The sequence below is a fragment of the Lutjanus erythropterus genome, chromosome 16 (assembly GCF_056507025.1).
Source record: "Lutjanus erythropterus isolate fLutEry1 chromosome 16, fLutEry1.hap2, whole genome shotgun sequence".
NCBI classification, from domain to species: Eukaryota; Metazoa; Chordata; class Actinopteri; order Lutjaniformes; family Lutjanidae; genus Lutjanus; species Lutjanus erythropterus.
Genome location: NC_139332.1, coordinates 37,161,047 through 37,178,276, shown reverse-complemented (window position 1 = coordinate 37,178,276; position 17,230 = coordinate 37,161,047). Strand labels below are relative to the sequence as shown.

The 17,230-nt window shown below is 38.4% G+C and overlaps 1 protein-coding gene and 2 gene segments (V, D, J or C); all 3 read left to right on the top strand.

Annotated features, from left to right (window-relative positions):
• The first annotated feature begins 889 nt into the window (after positions 1-889).
• On the top strand, positions 890-9,878 carry LOC146313607 (Ig kappa chain V-III region MOPC 321-like). The segment is given in 4 exon segments: positions 890-1,013; positions 1,230-1,533; positions 8,408-8,436; positions 9,375-9,878. Coding segments are annotated over 4 exon segments (720 nt in total).
• On the top strand, positions 4,623-5,249 carry LOC146313608 (immunoglobulin kappa variable 1-39-like). The segment is given in 2 exon segments: positions 4,623-4,710; positions 4,927-5,249. Coding segments are annotated over 2 exon segments (360 nt in total).
• Positions 9,879-13,006: 3,128 nt separating the features above from the next.
• Positions 13,007-16,364, top strand: LOC146313606 (uncharacterized). Its single transcript, XM_084739635.1, has 2 exons — positions 13,007-13,336; positions 15,601-16,364. Exons 1-2 carry the CDS (start codon positions 13,159-13,161, stop codon positions 16,362-16,364), a joined length of 942 nt encoding a protein of 313 aa, XP_084595761.1. The 5' UTR covers positions 13,007-13,158.
• The last annotated feature ends 866 nt before the right edge of the window (positions 16,365-17,230 follow it).

Below are 17,230 nucleotides of genomic sequence, written 5' to 3'. Positions count from 1 at the left end.
GTCTTGTTTCGATCATTGTATTTTTTTTTAGCAATATGTCTCTTTGTTTATTTTCTTTTCTTTGATTCTTCTATGAAAGACAAATTGTCTCCCAAGTTCTTAGGTGTGAGGTCAGCATAAGCTAGGAAAAAAAATAACTTTTGCAACAGAATTTATGTGTTTGTAGAACTGAAGATGACACTGAGATTTCTGGTGTGCATTTAAGTTAGATGCCAGGGAACCAAAGACCGAAGTGGTCAACTATGCCCCTGGTGGAGTTGAGGACACAAAATCAGATCTCAGGAAGATGAATCTGCAAAGCAACAAATGAAACAGTGACACTGTCATAAACAGCATCTGGACAACAGCAGGTCTGGAGGGTAACCAAGAGGCAGAGCTGAAGGAGAGAGAAACTCTAGAGGTCGACCAGATGTCAGGGAAGATGGGCAGAATGACTGAGAAGGTTGACCAGACAGGTGGGACAACTCATGAGGACAGACAGGAGGATGACCAGACAAGTGGAGCTATTCTGGATGAACTGGAGGACAACAATGTAGGTGTAACAACTCTGGAGGTCAGTTGGATAGCTGGGGCCGTTCTGGAAACTGTTAGTGTAGATGGGACGCCTCTGGAGGCTCCCAAGACAAACCTTATTATTTAATTACATCAGCATGTCTGCATCAAATGATTTACAAAATATACAACAGAAAAATCTTTGGGTATTAGTTTCATATCACTTCTTATGGATAGAACCAAACACATCAACACTGAGAATTAATAATAAAACATAAACATAAACATTTTATAAGTCAGTTGTCCCAGCAGTGAGGAGGAAACATCATGATATGTTGAGGACAGCTACAGTTGACTGACTCTGTGTGTTTGCATATGTGTCCTGCCTCTCTGCTCCCAGACGTTAAGAGGACAGTGTTGATCAGTGTCTGTCCAGGCCTTTCAGAGACACTGACACGCCGGCAGCACAATGATGATGTCACTGATTCTACTGCTGGCCACCCTGGGGCTCCTTGTTCAGGGTGAGAGTCTCTTGTGAAAACTTTGCTTCAGGATGTAACCAGGTTCACCACAATGATGTTCTGCTGTGATGGAGAAACACTGAAACAAGCAGCATTGACCTTCTTCCATCTGTTCTCCATGTTAAAGAAATGATTCTCTTCTGTTTGGATGTTGATCATCTTTCTCCAAACTGGATTTGTCTCAATAATTCTTCTCCTCTTTTTCATGTTTTCCAGGTTCATCAGGACAAATCATCCTGACTCAGTCTCCTGGATCTCAGTCTGTTGTTCCAGGACAGACTGTCTCTATCAGATGTAAAACCAGTTCAAGTGTTAGCAGCTGGCTCGCCTGGTACCTTCAGAAACCTGGAGAAGTTCCTAAACTCCTGATTTATTCTGCTACAACCCGTCAGTCTGGAGTTCCTGATCGTTTTAGTGGAAGTGGATCTGGGACTGACTTCACTCTGACCATCAGAGGAGTTCAGGCTGAAGATTCAGGAGTTTACTACTGTCAGCAGAGTCAAAGCTTCCCGTTCACACAGTGATACAACGTCGTACAAAAACCTCCCTCAGCTGGAGAGGAACTGATCTGACTCAACAGCTGCACTGACACTAAAACAACAGAGGTTTGACTTAGAAAAACATCTAACAATAAATCACAGTGTGCATTTTAACACTAAATATTCAGTTTTAAAAAGTTATACTTTAAATTATTTCATTAAAACAGGGTCTGAAACAGCTGCACATTAAAGAAAACTTCTGTCAAACTTTGATTTCAATTCTTTCATGAGTTTAATCCACAGAGTATGATAACTGTAAAAACTGTAAATATTATTTATCCAAATTGATTCATTTGTGTTTGTGTTTATTTTATTCAAATGGGGCAATACATGTTAATTTACATGAGCATTTTATCTGCAAAATTAATGTACCAGATTTAGTCATGAAAGGTCATTGTTACCTGCAGTCCCTGACAACAAACATTTTGTATATTTTGTGTATTTCTGTTATTTATTTTAGTTTTTATTTATTTATTTATTTATTTATTTATTTATTTTGTGGTTCCTCAGCAGAAGCAGTATGTAAATATTTCCAGGGCTAGAACTGGATCATACCATTATTTGCACTTCTGCTGATGATGTTTTGCTTTTTATATCAGATTTATAAAATATTTTGTGGACTTTTGTAATTTTGTTCAAAGGATAATTTGTGTTCATTAATTACACCCATAGAATTACAATATTACAGTCCTAACCATTAAGACAATTTAGTAAAAACACATAATTTGATGATTTATTGTTAAACTGTTCCTGACATGACTTTTATTCTGCAAGTTTGTTATTTCAGACAAATGTGTAATGACTACAGCAGAAAGAGTTTAACACTCTTGAAGACATTCATGTCTTTTATACAATAAACAAAATTATACAACAACTATTACTGGTTTATACTAATCAAACAACAATGTGGAGTTTGAGTGTATATATGATATATGATGATAAATTACATATTCTTGGAACAATTAGGTTCTGCAACACTTTCTTTCCTCAAGTCATCAGACTGCTAAACTCAGAATGATAACATGCTGCTCACCCATTTTTATCTTTGTTACAATTTCACTGCATCACTTTTTAACACTTTTTTATTTGCACTTTGTTTATATTTTAGTCCTGTGTTGAGCCAAGTGCAATTGAAATTTTCTCCTGCGTACACTTGTGTATACTGAATGACAATATAGTTTCTGTCTGTCTGTTGGAGTCAGTCAGAGCATTTCCATAGAGAGTCACTTTGCATCAGCAGCACCATGCTCCAGTGCTCTGGGAGAGTTTATAGTCCTGAGAGTTGAACACTGGATGACTGACAGCTGTCCTTTATGACAACAGAAGACACAGAAATCCTCCTCATCAAAAACATGACTTTGACCTCCGTCCTCATCTGGACTCTCCTCTGCTGCTGCTTCACAGGTAAAGTCCAGAGAATCAAACTCCTCTCCTCTATCAACATCTGTCCCTCTGAAATGAAGCCCACAAAACCATGACGCTGCTTTATGTTTTTGTCTCTGTGTCCTCAGAGTCCAGAGGACAGGTCACAGTGACTCAGCCTGGAGCAGTGAGCTCTGCTGTGGGAGCCTCCGTCTCCATCACATGTAGGACCAGTCATGATCTTTGGACCTGTAGCAGTGCTAAGTGTTTAGCCTGGTACCAACAGAAAGATGGAGCAACTCCTAAACTGCTGATTCACTCCACTAATCAGCGAGTGTCAGGGGTTCCAGATCGTTTTTCAGGCAGTGGATCAAACAGAGACTTCACTCTGAGAATCAGTGGAGTCCAGACTGAAGATGCAGCAGTTTACTACTGTCAGGGAGCGGGCACTGTCAACAGTCAGTATGTGTTCACACAGTGAAAAACAGTCGTACAAAAACCTCCCTCAGTCAGACTGAACAGAAACTGAACTGACTGCTGCAGCTGGAAGCTCCTGCAGAGACTGATACACTTCACTGAACACACACACACACACACACACACACACATGTTAAAAGCACAAACACACTGTTCACTTGCCAAAATTAATGTCAAAACACCGAACTGGTGGATCAATTAAATATTTTGAAGGTTTGTTACATGAAGCCTGGTTCTCCTGTCTTCTGTTTAAGTGGAAAAACTGACACAGAACACAAAGCTGAGAGCCAAAAGAGAGATCAAGAAAATTACAAACTAACATAAGTGAAAAACACGAAATATATGAACAGACATAGATCAATGTGGCCACATTCAGTTCAAAAAAGAGAAGGCTCCAATCTCTGAACTTTATCCAGACAGATGCTGAAGACACTGATCCACAAACCTCAGACACAAACTACAGGAAAATATTTTGTCAGAGCTCTTCAAAGTTTTTGAACTTTGAGACGGCTGAAGTGGTTTTGAGACATCACTTTAATAAATAATCAAAGTGTTGTCCTGAAAAACAACACCGAATTGTTTTAGGGATGGAAGGTACCATATGAAAAGATGTTTGGACACATAAAGGACTTGGAGTTTTTCAAAGAACTGTTTCATATTCAGTCCCAACATTTTAGGTTGTTCCAATAATTAGAACTTTAGTTTTGTCTTTCATCAACTGCAGGACATTTGTGACATTAAAATAAAGACAACAATGAACTCAGTTCTGTGTGTAGTTCAGTTTGTCTCATCCAGTTCAACACGTCTCCTTCACACGGAGTTGATCAGATTGTTGATTGTGGCCTGTTGGATGTTGGTTCTCTCCTCTTCAGTAGCTGTGTGAAATTACTGGATGTTGGCAGGAAGTGGAACACGATGCTGTAAACTCTGATCCAGAGCCTCCCAAACATGTTCAATGAGTGACATGTCTGCTAATGAATGTTGATCAATGAACATCATGTCTGTCTGACTGATAAGGACTGAACCAGTTTAACAGTGTGACACAGAGGACAGCATGTCTCTGCAGTCTGTGTACATGAGGATGATTGAAATGTTGAGTTGTCCCAGCAGTGAGGAGGAAACATCATGATATGTTGAGGACAGCTACAGTTGACTGACTCTGTGTGTTTGCATATGTGTCCTGCCTCTCTGCTCCCAGACGTTAAGAGGACAGTGTTGATCAGTGTCTGTCCAGGCCTTTCAGAGACACTGACACGCCGGCAGCACAATGATGATGTCACTGATTCTACTGCTGGCCACCCTGGGGCTCCTTGTTCAGGGTGAGACTCTCTTGTGAAAACTTTGCTTCAGGATGTAACCAGGTTCACCACAATGATGTTCTGCTGTGATGGAGAAACACTGAAACAAGCAGCATTGACCTTCTTCCATCTGTTCTCCATGTTAAAGAAATGATTCTCTTCTGTTTGGATGTTGATCATCTTTCTCCAAACTGGATTTGTCTCAATAATTCTTCTCCTCTTTTTCATGTTTTCCAGGTTCATCAGGACAAATCAGCGTGACTCAGTCTCCTGGATCTCAGTCTGTTGTTCCAGGACAGACTGTCTCTATCACATGTAAAACCAGTTCAAGTGTTGGTAGCTACCTCCACTGGTACCTTCAGAAAACTGGAGAAGCTCCTAAACTCCTGATTTATTATGCTACAAACCGTCAGTCTGGAGTTCCTGATCGTTTTAGTGGAAGTGGATCTGGGACTGACTTCACTTTGACCATCAGTGGAGTTCAGGCTGAAGATTCAGGAGTTTACTACTGTCAGCAGGGTTACAGCACACCGTTCACACAGTGATACAACGTCGTACAAAAACCTCCCTCAGCTGGAGAGGAACTGATCTGACTCAACAGCTGCACTGACACTAAAACAACAGAGGTTTGACTTAGAAAAAATGCTTTGACTTTACAAAAAAAAACGCAACACAGTTAATAACAATTGTTCACTTTGAACATTTTAACAATAAATATTGTGCATTCAAAAAGTTATACTTTTTACTTTTTACTTTTTACTATTTCATAAAAGCAGGGTCTGAAACAGCTGCACATTAAATGAAACCTTGGTTGGAATTTAACTTAAATTCTTTTTAATTCAAAGATCGTGGTTACGGTTTCTAAATATAATTTATTTATTTTTGATTTATTTGTGTTCATTTTATTTTAAAAAAGGGGATAATGCACTTTAATTTACATGACTACTTAAGTCCATTATGTTAATGTGTGAGATTTAGGAGATGAATTGCATATGAAAAACATAAGAAGATTAACATAAGAGGCTTTGCTCTAAACGTTTGTGATTTCAGACAGATTTGTAATGACCAGGAATAGTGTTACAGTGATAATGGCATTTATATTTCTTATGTAATAAAATATGAAATTATACAACAACCATCACCGGTTTATACTGATCAAACAATAATGTAGAGTTTGTCTGAGTGTATCTACAATAACACAGTCAACGATACCATTAGCTTCTAGCTTCCAGCTGAAGCAGTCAGTTCAGTTTATGTTCAGTCTGACTGAGGGTGAACATATCCTGACTGTTGATGTAATGATGACTCTGACAGTAGTAAACTGCTGCATCTTCAGCCTGGACTCCACTGATGCTCAGAGTGAAGTCTCTGTTTGATCCACTGCCTGAAAAACGATCTGGAACCCCTGACACTCGCTGATTAGTGGAGTGAATCAGCAGTTTAGGAGTTTCTCCATCTTTCTATTGGTACCAGTTTAAACACTTAGCACTGCTACAGGTCCAAAGATCATGACTGGTCCTACATGTGATGGAGACGGAGCGTCCCACAGCAGAGCTCACTGCTCCAGGCTGAGTCACTGTGACCTGTCCTCTGGACTCTGAGGACACAGAGACAAAAACATAAAGCAGCGTCATGGTTTCGTGGGCTTCATTTCAGAGGGACGGATGTTGATAGAGGAGAGGAGTTTGATTCTCTGGGTCAGGCATCTACCTTGGTGCAAAGACCCTATTGTAATTCCTCATATTTTCCTCGAAATGATTTGCATTTTGTAGTAAACATGCTGAAAAACTCCCCACATTTGACACATACATCACTCCTTGTGAACGTTCATCTGTGATATGGTTTTTACCAATGGTCATGACCACGCTCTTTAAACAGCAGCCTCCAATACATCTCTGATTTACTTGTATATTATGAAGCACCAAGACCCCTCAGATCATCTGGAACAGGTTTACTCAGTGTTCTCAGGATCAAAACCAAACAAGGTGAAGCAGCCTTTAGTTTCTCTGCTCCCCACCTGTGGAACAAACTTCCAGAATATCTGAGGTCAGCTGAAACTGTCAGCTCATTTAAATCAGGGCTTAAAACATTACTGTTTACTGCAGCTTACCAGTGAAGTGGATACGTAACTTGCTGTATAATGCTGGATAATGCTGATAATGGATAATCTGTATCACCTTGAATTGCTTTGTATATGAATGGTGCTATATAAATAAAAATGCCTTGCCTTGCCCACAGCACTTTTCACAGACATGCACAAAAGTTGACATGCACATGTATCATGTCCCAATGCACAAAAAAGTCTCTTGGACCAATACACCAAATTATATTGAAGTCTATGTTGAACTAAAGTTGGACATTTTGAATTTTGTGGTCAATTTTGGCATTTTACACACATCGAATTTGAAAGAACTCCTCCTACCAAAATAATCCAATTGACTATCTACATTAGTTAGTGATCAAAAGTTATTAAACATTTCACTGTCATTGAAGGGTGTGGCCGTAGCCTGGCATCGAATTTTGATGTCTCGCCATGAAACATAAAATTCCTGTAATGTTAATATAAATTGTCCCATCTTCATTAAACTTCATGTTTCATAATAGTCCTGCGCTGAACACATCTCCATGACAATATTCATTCATAGTAATAGCGCCACCTACGGGCAAAAGGAAGTGTTTTACACTTTGAATAGGTTGACCATATCCAACTCAAATCTGGTCAGAAAGGCCTTAAGACCCTGGTATGCTACATTGTAAAGATTGTGACATATTGCCTAAGAGCGTCGGCCTAATGGCGCGGCAGAAGTTGAGGTTTTGCCAGAACACAGGAAGTTGCATTAACTTCCATTTCCTTGGTTGAATCTGAACAAAACTTCATATGCTTGTTAACAGTCCAGGCCTGAACATGTGATACGAGTTTCATCAAAGAACTGCCCCCACAGCACATTTCACCGACATACACAAAAATTGGTATGCACTCTAATCACACCCAGATACACAAAAAGGTCTCTTGAATCCATAGGCTAAACCCAACAGGAAGTCAGCCATTTTGAATTTTATTTAATTCAATTTTGGCCTTTTACACACATCATATTTTAATGAAGTCCTCCTACAGAAATATTCCAGTTAATTCCAAAATCAGTGTGGCTCATCTAGACAAGCTTACCATCAAAAGTAATTGAAAGGTTTGGTAAGTGTTGACCGGTGTGGCCGTGGCGTCAAGTTCTGATATTTCGCCATGAAACACGAAATTACTATAACCACCCTGAACACATCTACATGACAATCACCAATCATAGTCAGAGCGCTACCTAGTGAAGAAAGGAAGTCAAATCAAATTCCTTCCTGCGGTGTCCGTGGTGCATGGAAATTAAATACCTCGTCGACCGGTCAGCGTCTGGCAAAATGGTCGCGGCATGCCCCGATAAGCATGTGGGTGTAAGGGCCCGTACAACACTGCTAGCAGCTTTACTTATTTTTACGTCTGCAGAGCTCAGATATAATTCACAACATTTTTTTAAATATAACACGTAAAAAAATAATAATTAAGCTTGTAAATTTGTCACACAATTAATTTTTCATATGAGCCAGTCGTGTTTTCCAGACTGAGACTGATTTTGTTGAGTTTGTTGTTGTCAAAGTCAGAGAGCCGTGTCTCTCTACAGTCAGAGGTTTTTGTACGGCGACTCAACCAGTTTGTATCACTGTGGTACACGTTCGGTGGAGGAACCAGACTGGAGTTTGGAAGTAAGTTTCTGTCTCAAATATTAAATCTGGTATCATCAGTTAAGGTTTGAATTTCTGTGTCTGAACATTTGTAGTAGATTTCAATTTCCACTGGACTGATGGAAATCACTTTAAAGACTCTATTTTATTGTTCTTGTCTCCTGTTGAAGCTTGAAGTTGAACTCAAAGCAGCTTCACTGAACTTTTCATGACATGTTCCAGTTAATTAGTGAATTGTGAACAGCTTGAACTGTAGGAAAGATTCAACAACAACAATCCGACTTTACAAATGTTCAATTTAGCCTTTAATTCTCTGTTTGAATCTGTTTAGAAGTTGAGTTCAAAGTGTTTTAAAAAGAGAGAATGAAGATGAAAATGTTAAAAATGCAACCAAATTTATGAAATAATGTTTTTGATCATGTTTTTTTTACCTCGGTTTGAAATAATCTGAACAGTTTTCTGAAGCTGTTTAGTTTCTAAATGTGTCATATTAAGATTGTAGCTGTTATATATTCTATATATCACTACTTCAGGTTGATAATGTCCTTTACTGTCAAAAGTCCAAAAGAGAAAAAGTTGATCAGATCCACTGTTAAATATGTTTCTATAAATGTACCAGGACTTTGAAAAAAAAAAAAAGATAAATGACTGAAAATGCATTTAAATTTTATTTTTCTCTTTTTTGGGTGGTTTTTCTTCACGTAGAAGAAAATCCAATAAAATAATGTTTTTAATTTAATTTTGTTATTTAAAATGAGATAGATTTATTGTGAGTGTAGTTTGATATATTTCATGTCATTCTGTACGATGATTCTCTCTGTGCTGATATGCATGAGAGGTTTCTTAAAGGGAAGTGAAACAATGTGTGAGTGAGTGACTGGTGGAGCAGAAAAAACACCTGACAGAAAGTCCTTAAAGGACAAAATGAACCGTCCTCTGATCTGATTGGTGTCTCCTAGGTGATGCTCGTCCCACCCTGACGGTGCTGCCCCCCTCCAGTGAGGAGCTGCAGCAGGGGAAGGCCACGCTCATGTGTCTGGCCAACAAGGGCTTCCCCTCAGACTGGAGTCTGTCCTGGAAGGTGGACGGCAGCAGCAGCAGCAGCAGCAGCAGCTGGGAGGAGAGCAGGAGCCCCGGGGTGCTGGAGAAGGACGGCCGCTACAGCTGGAGCAGCACCCTGAGGCTCCCTGCAGACCAGTGGAGGAAGGTGGGCTCTGTGACCTGTGAGGCCACCCAGGGCTCCCAGACTCCACTCTCAGAGACACTGAGGAGAGACCAGTGTTCCCAGTCCTGACCTGACTCACTGGGACTCTGCTGCTGGTTTTACTCTGCTACTGCTCTCACTCTGCACTCTGTAACTATCTCTCTCTTTCATTTGACATCTTTCAGTAGCAATATTTACTAGCTTGTTGCACTGTTTCAATATTATTTCACTGTTTCAACAGAATAAAGACGTGTTCATCAAATCACTTGTTTTCATCTTTATTATCATCAAAGTGTCTCAGTACATTTTCTCTTAATGCTGTCAGTGACTGTATTAAATCCAGAGAGAAAATGAGATGAGAGAAATGTTTTCATTTCTCCAAGAACATTTAATATATCATAATATATCCCATAAACACTCCAACATCATTGTTTGATCAGTATAAACCAGTGATAGGTGTTGTATAATTCCATAATTGTTGACACAATTTATATGAATGTCTTCAGCAGTGTTAAACTATTTCTGCTGCTGTCAGTGCAGAATTGGCTGTAATCATAAACTTTTAGACCAAAACTAATGTCAGGAACATTTCAACAAAAAAATCATCCAATCATCTCTTTTCACTAAAGTGTCTTAATGTTTAGGACAAATATTGTAATACCATATAGTGCAGTCAACGAACATGAATTGTCCTTTGAATAAAAGTACAAAAATCTAAAAATAAATTCTGAATCCAATATAAATATACATTTCTAACCTTGGAAATACTTACAGGCCAGAATAATAAGTAATTTATATATTTTATTAAGCTTTTCAGACATTTGTTTGCTCGAATATAAAATGAACAAAATGACAAAATTATGTTTTAGACATTTGTATTTATTGTGCATACTTTTTGTGCTCACATGCTTTCGTAGTTTATCTTTTCAAGTTTTTAAATGCAACACACCTGTCAGGAACTGCAGGTAAAAATGTACTTTTATGGCTAAATCTGCCACATTAACATTATCAATTTTAGCACTCATGTTAATAAATTTCGATTGTCCCCTTCTAAATAAACACAAACACAAAGATATATTTTAAGTGTAAATTTTTTTTAACTACTTTAACCACTGCAGCTGTTGAGTCAGATCAGTTCCTCTCCAGCTGAGGGAGGTTTTTGTACGACGTTGTATCACTGTGTGAACGAGCTGCTACCCTGCTGACAGTAGTAAACTCCTGAATCTTCAGCCTGAACTCCTCTGATGGTCAAAGTGAAGTCAGTCCCAGATCCACTTCCACTAAAATGATCAGAAACCAGAGAATGATGTGCTGTAACTTCATAAATCAGGAGTTTATGAGCTTCTCCAGGTTTCTGAAGGTACCAGTGGAGGTAGTTGCTAACATCGGAACTGGTTTTACATGTGATGGAGACAGTCTGTCCTGGAACAACAGACTGAGATCCAGGAGACTGAGTCACGCTGATTTGTCCTGATGAACCTGGAAAACATGAAAAAGAGGAGAAGAATTATTGAGACAAATCCAGTTTGAAGAAAGATGATCAACATCCAAACAGAAGAGAATCATTTCTTTAACACGGAGACTGACACGCCGGCAGCACAATGATGATGTCACTGATTCTACTGCTGGCCACCCTGGGGCTCCTTGTTCAGGGTGAGACTCTCTTGTGAAAACTTTGCTTCAGGATGTAACCAGGTTCACCACAATGATGTTCTGCTGTGATGGAGAAACACTGAAACAAGCAGCATTGACCTTCTTCCATCTGTTCTCCATATTTCCTGTCTCAAGTTCAAACAGATGAGACAAATGAGAACTGACACATTTCTAATCAATATTCTGACAAAGTAATTTATTGATTGCTGACCAGCATGATGAGAGTAAAGCATTTCCATAGACACATTGTAGTTTCTACAATAAGTGTTCTTTTTTTTTTTTTTTGTTGTTGTTGTTGTTTTTTTTTCTACACAAAATCAATTTATTATGAATGAAACATTTCCAGGTGCAAGTGCATTTACAATGAAGTACATAATGTTGTGTAAATCCATTTTTATAGATCAACACAATTGATGACATAAAGTAGGTCCCTATTTGTGTTTTTAATCATCTCCCAGTGGACTGAAAAGCCTTTGAAATGTTAATGCATCACATAAATATGCTTCAGTAGGGTGTTATGAATATGGATGTCACAAAAAATGGTGTGTATTATTGGTTACAAGTGTACTAAATAAACTCAGTTATCTGTGTGTGACGGATTCCCTGATAATGAAGCCACTGGACTGAACTGCTGGTTTGAACTGTATTAATCTGCTGCCATCTAGTGGTAAACTTCAGCAAATAGCAGGCAGGTTTCAAGGAGGGTGCAGAGCTGAAGTTCGGTTTAAAAGTTAAAAATGTCACTATGGTTAAACATAAACATAAAAATGTAATGTATATTATATTTAATTCTAAAATGTATTTACAGAATGATGCATTGTGGGGAATCAATGATTTCAGATATGAATAAACAGGATTTTTTGCAACAAAACATGGACACAGCCACAGCTTGATATTTAGATAATTTCATGTCTTTAAACTTGAGTTTTTCACGCCTGATGATCTTCCAAACTTTTCTTTACATTTCATCTGAAACTTCTCTTTTGTCACTGATTTGTTTGGACATGCTTTGCTGTTTTTGAGTGATTGCTCCACTACATTTATCTGAAACTTAAGAACAAAGAAAGAAAAAAAATAAGTTAGCTTTGCTTGTATGTACTTCCTCCTACTACTTTTTGCGTTTGTAAACTGTTGGTTTGTTTTGTTTCTTGTTGGGTTTTTGTTTGTTTGATTGTTTGTTTTGAAATTTTCCTCAGTAATCCTGTACAGATTTTCAGTTCTTTTTGTCTTCATTTTGTTATTCATCCCATCGTTTTTATGTTTTTATTGTTTACTTTCTTTTTACGTTTTCAAAACAAAAATCTTTTTTGTTTTTTATACTTTACATATAGAAATATATTTAATATTTTTAAGTACTTTATATCAATTTAATTCTTTTTATTTATATGTGCATTTAGATATATTTATTGTCAGATTAGCCTTACTGTTTTTAATTTTCTATATTTTTATGTACTTCATTTTATTATATTGTTTTATTTATTTTTATTTATCCATGGATCTATGTTTATTTCACTGGCAAATTAGCCCTGCTGTTTTGATTTTCATACATATGGATCTATATTTATTTATTGTCATCTTAGCCTTGCTGTTTTGATCATGTGTTTATTGTTTAACGGAGGGTAAAATGATTCCTACAAGAAGTATATGTAAGTTACTGTTCTACATAAAGTTTAAGTCAAAGCGGAACCATTGATGAGTCGACATTGTTTCCTACGGACGTATTTCGGTGTCGGACCTGAGCCACTTTGTTTGTTCTCGACTGCAGCAGCTCAGTGAGCTCTCGGCCGATTCACGTTATCAGAACAAACCCCGTCAGTTCGTGTGTTTCTCTGACTGAACCGTGCGTGTGTGCGTGTGTGTGTGTTTGTGTTTGTGTGTGTGTGAAGATGTCCAGACTGCAGAGTCTGAAGGTTTTCATCAAGCAGCGTCTCTCTGCGGCTGTGGAGGACATCTTTGGACATTTGGACAAAACAATCAGCGAGTATGAAGAGGAACTGGAGCTCCGCCTCAGCACGAAGCTGCTGGACGAGGCTTCACAGCCCGGAGAGAAACCGCAGGAAGCAGGTCAGTGGACTAAAGACACGACCCGAGACCAGTCTCACCGTCAGGGGACAACAGAGGAAGGACACGGAGAGGACACTGATGAGCAGCCAGTGGGAGGGTTACTTTAAATAATGTATTCTAGTGTTACAGTTATTAATTACCTGTTTGTAATCAGTAACGTTACTTTTGGATTACCTCAATATAAATATGGTGGAATTATTTAGCCTGAAACTGAAATCAGAGAATTTTGACTTTTCTTTAATTGAAAATGACTCCGAAGCATCACTCTATAATCAAAGTAGATGTTGTTGGTTAATAATATATTAACCTTTGCAGCAGTAAGTGTTTTATTAGTTTTAACAGATTGTCCAGCTGGTTTTTATTATGTTTTGCACAGTTTATTGATTGATTGATTGATTAATTGATTCCAAGACAGAAAATGTTAAATTTCCACCCAGTGAAGCAGCAGAATGAATTGGCAGCTTACCCCACTGTAATAAATTAATCTCATTTCATATTTAATTTTCCACCAATAAACAGTTGTAAGTTCTACGTTTCATGTAACTTTATTCATGATGATGTACCTTCGAGATTTCTTAAAACCCTGGTTTACATCCCAAACCTACAAATTAGTTATAATCATTTTTTTTTTAAAAATTACTGATGAAAGTTCACTGTTTCAGGGCCCTGATGTCATTTTGGACAATAGCACTTTTTTTTTTTTAGCTGTAAAATATCCCGCCTCCATTACATATCTTCGTTTAATAAGTACATGGATCATTGAAAAAAAAATATGTGTGAATATATTTATATACTGTGTTATGATTTTACTCCCTCAGTGTTGGCCCTGAAAATCCAGTATCAGGCAATCAATAACTTTATTTGTCCCCAGTGAGGCAAATGGTTGTGCATCAGCGGGATGTATACATTTAACATACATAAAACACAAGGTACATAAATACACAAGGACCAGAGAAATATAGATACACAGTAAAATTCCTCAGTCGGACTCTATTTATTTGACAGCTGTTTACTTTTCCGATTCAGTTTTTACATGAACAGAACTCACAGTGAGCTTATTAAATCCAGTGTGCTGCTGAAGCTGCAGCAGTGAAATGCTGCTCTAACATCCACAGTCAAACAGTGTCCCAGATTCAAGAGTCTATTTTCACCCTGGTGAGAAAAATCACACGGCAGATATTCAGCTATTTACAGCCGCCCCACCCCCCACCCCCCAGTTCAGCTATAAAGAGACACAGAGTCTGACTGTCGCTGCCATATGGGTGCAAGCAGCACTGCTGGCTTATGACACCTGGATGCAAACAGCATCTGCCTGATACATCAGTCACAGAGGACATTTTACTGCAGAACGAGTGCTTTCTGCAAATAATACACCCTTATGTTTAAACAATGTTTGTCTTCTGTTAAGTTTGATTATTCTAACTCTAATAAATAAATGTAACATCCACCCGAGTGCTCACAAAGGTAACATACATGTAACAGAAGGAATCATGAGATGTGCATCATGATAAAAGTACTGTTTAGAATTTAAAGGGATAGTTCAGCTCATTAAAAGAGTTATATTGTGCAAATTTTGGAATCAGTTTTATTTGGAGGTTGTAATAGAATAGGTTTACAGAGCCAGTTTATTGAGCCAGACTACAGAGTGTAGTAGTGTACTATTCTGTATGACATATAATTATCTATTATACGTGCTTTAGTATATACATAGTACAGTACTGTATGATACAGTAGAACCATGAATTTTGTGATCCATTACACCCCTAATAGTATATAACCTTCAAAGTGGCAGTGGATCCATCATAATTTGGGTTCAAGCAATTCCTGTGTTCTGTGAGGTAACATTACTATTTTGTTAATGGAGTGTGGAGGGAGTTTCTTGTCAAGAAAGTTTCACATCACAAAAGTCTGTCAGACTGGTAAAGTGGTGAAAATATTCTAAACATAGTGTACACTTAAATTGATATAGATTTTTTTTAAGTGTATAAAATACATTTTGCTGCTGATCCTGTCAGGTACTGTAAGTAATACACTGACTATGGATAAGTGCCTCATAGAACCACACCGCAAAAAAGCCCCTGAACTATCCTTTTAACTGAATAATAAAAAATACTCAAATTTGCAAAAAAAAAAGTCTCAGAATTTATTTTCTTTAGTGAATGAAATGTCCCCGTGCACCTAACTGTTCTCAGTAACATGAAATATAGTATCAATATTGGGTTAACAAACTAATTTTTCATAATGTTTGTGTTTTTGTATTTCAGTGTGTCATCCTGCAGACATCCAACAGCTGTTGGTCAGTCGAGACGTCCAGGACATTAAAGAGGAGCAAGAGGAAGTCTGGACCAGTCAGGAGGGAGAGCAGCTTCGAGGGCTGGAGGAGGCGGATATCACCAAGTTCACATTCACTCCTGTCCATGTGAAGAGTGAGGAAGATGATGAAGATGATGCAGGGCATATGAAAACAGCGGCAGATGGAGAGGACTGTGGAGGATCAGAAACGGCCAGGAACTCCGATCCAAACAGACATTTACAACCAGAAAGTTTTGTCAAGACGTCTCACTTTTCTGAAGCAGAGACTGCAGACTGCAGTTATTATTGGATGGGACCTCGGCCAGATTTAAACGCTCTAAACAGTCACATTGTCCCAATAAATGACATTGGAGCAAAATCCCATCGCTGCTCCGAGTGTGGTCGAATGTTTGCCAAGAAGGCGACACTGCGGAGACACATGAGAAGTCACACAGGAGAGAGACCATTCGGTTGCACAATATGTGGTAAAAGATTCACTCAGAGCGGACCTCTGGTGCACCACCTGAGAATTCACACAGGGGAGAAACCATTCAGTTGCTCCTTTTGTGGGAAAAAATTCACACAGAAGGGAAATCTGACCAGCCACATGACAGTCCACACAGGGGAGAAACCGTTCAGCTGCACCGTTTGTGGAAGACAATTCACTAGACAGGCACGCGTCAAAAATCACAAGTGTGTTGTTGAGACCAGTGGCAGTCAAGGGCAAATGTTGTGATCTAACATCTGTGTTTTGTCTTCAGTGAGAAAGGATACAATCAGCATTCACTCAGTGATGGAAACATGACATCCAGGTGGACATGCTAATTTTCGCCCACTTTTGGCGGTGGCCTCGAAGGCTTCTCTGACTCTTTTGCCCCTTTCCATCCATACACGTGTTGCATGATTTGAGTTTACACCAGCTTGAAGTTGTCTATTTAACTGATGACTGCTCGTCTTTAGTTGAGCAGCTTAACAATGGATCAACATTTTAATTCATATGAATTCTTCACATTAAAAGTCCCCTTTTATTTTGTTATTTAAAAGCCTTTATTATGAAGCAGTAAAATCACGAAAAGTTGGATTTTCATCAACAGAAAACATAAGGGCTGTTGTTGCAGAAGATGGTGAAGATGTTGTTCTGAGAGCTCCGCCTTCTTTGTGCAGCTGCTCTGAGCGTTTCAAGTTTAAAATCTTTTAACTTTTAAGATGACAGATGTCATCGCCGCAGCTTTTTTCAGGCAACCAGTCATATATTAGATAGGGACTCATCACTCTGGTAACCAAGAAATGTGGGCTGGACAGCAGCAAAGACTCAACTAATGTTTGTGCAGGAGAGCAGACAGAAGTTTTTAAAAGTGTCTGTGCGTTCAGCTCTCAGTGATTTGTAGCTTCTAACTGAATCTTTGTGGCTTTACGTTTAGTTTCTCTCCTGCGTTGCTGTTTGTACTTTTAAGTATCTGTTTTATTTACTGTTTCATGTTCACTTTAAGCAGATAGTTTTGTCAAGTTACTGCTGGTGAAAACCAAACATTTCCTGATTTGGCTGCTTCATAATAAAAGCTTTTAGATAACAAAGTATCAGGGTACATTTTATTGTGAAGA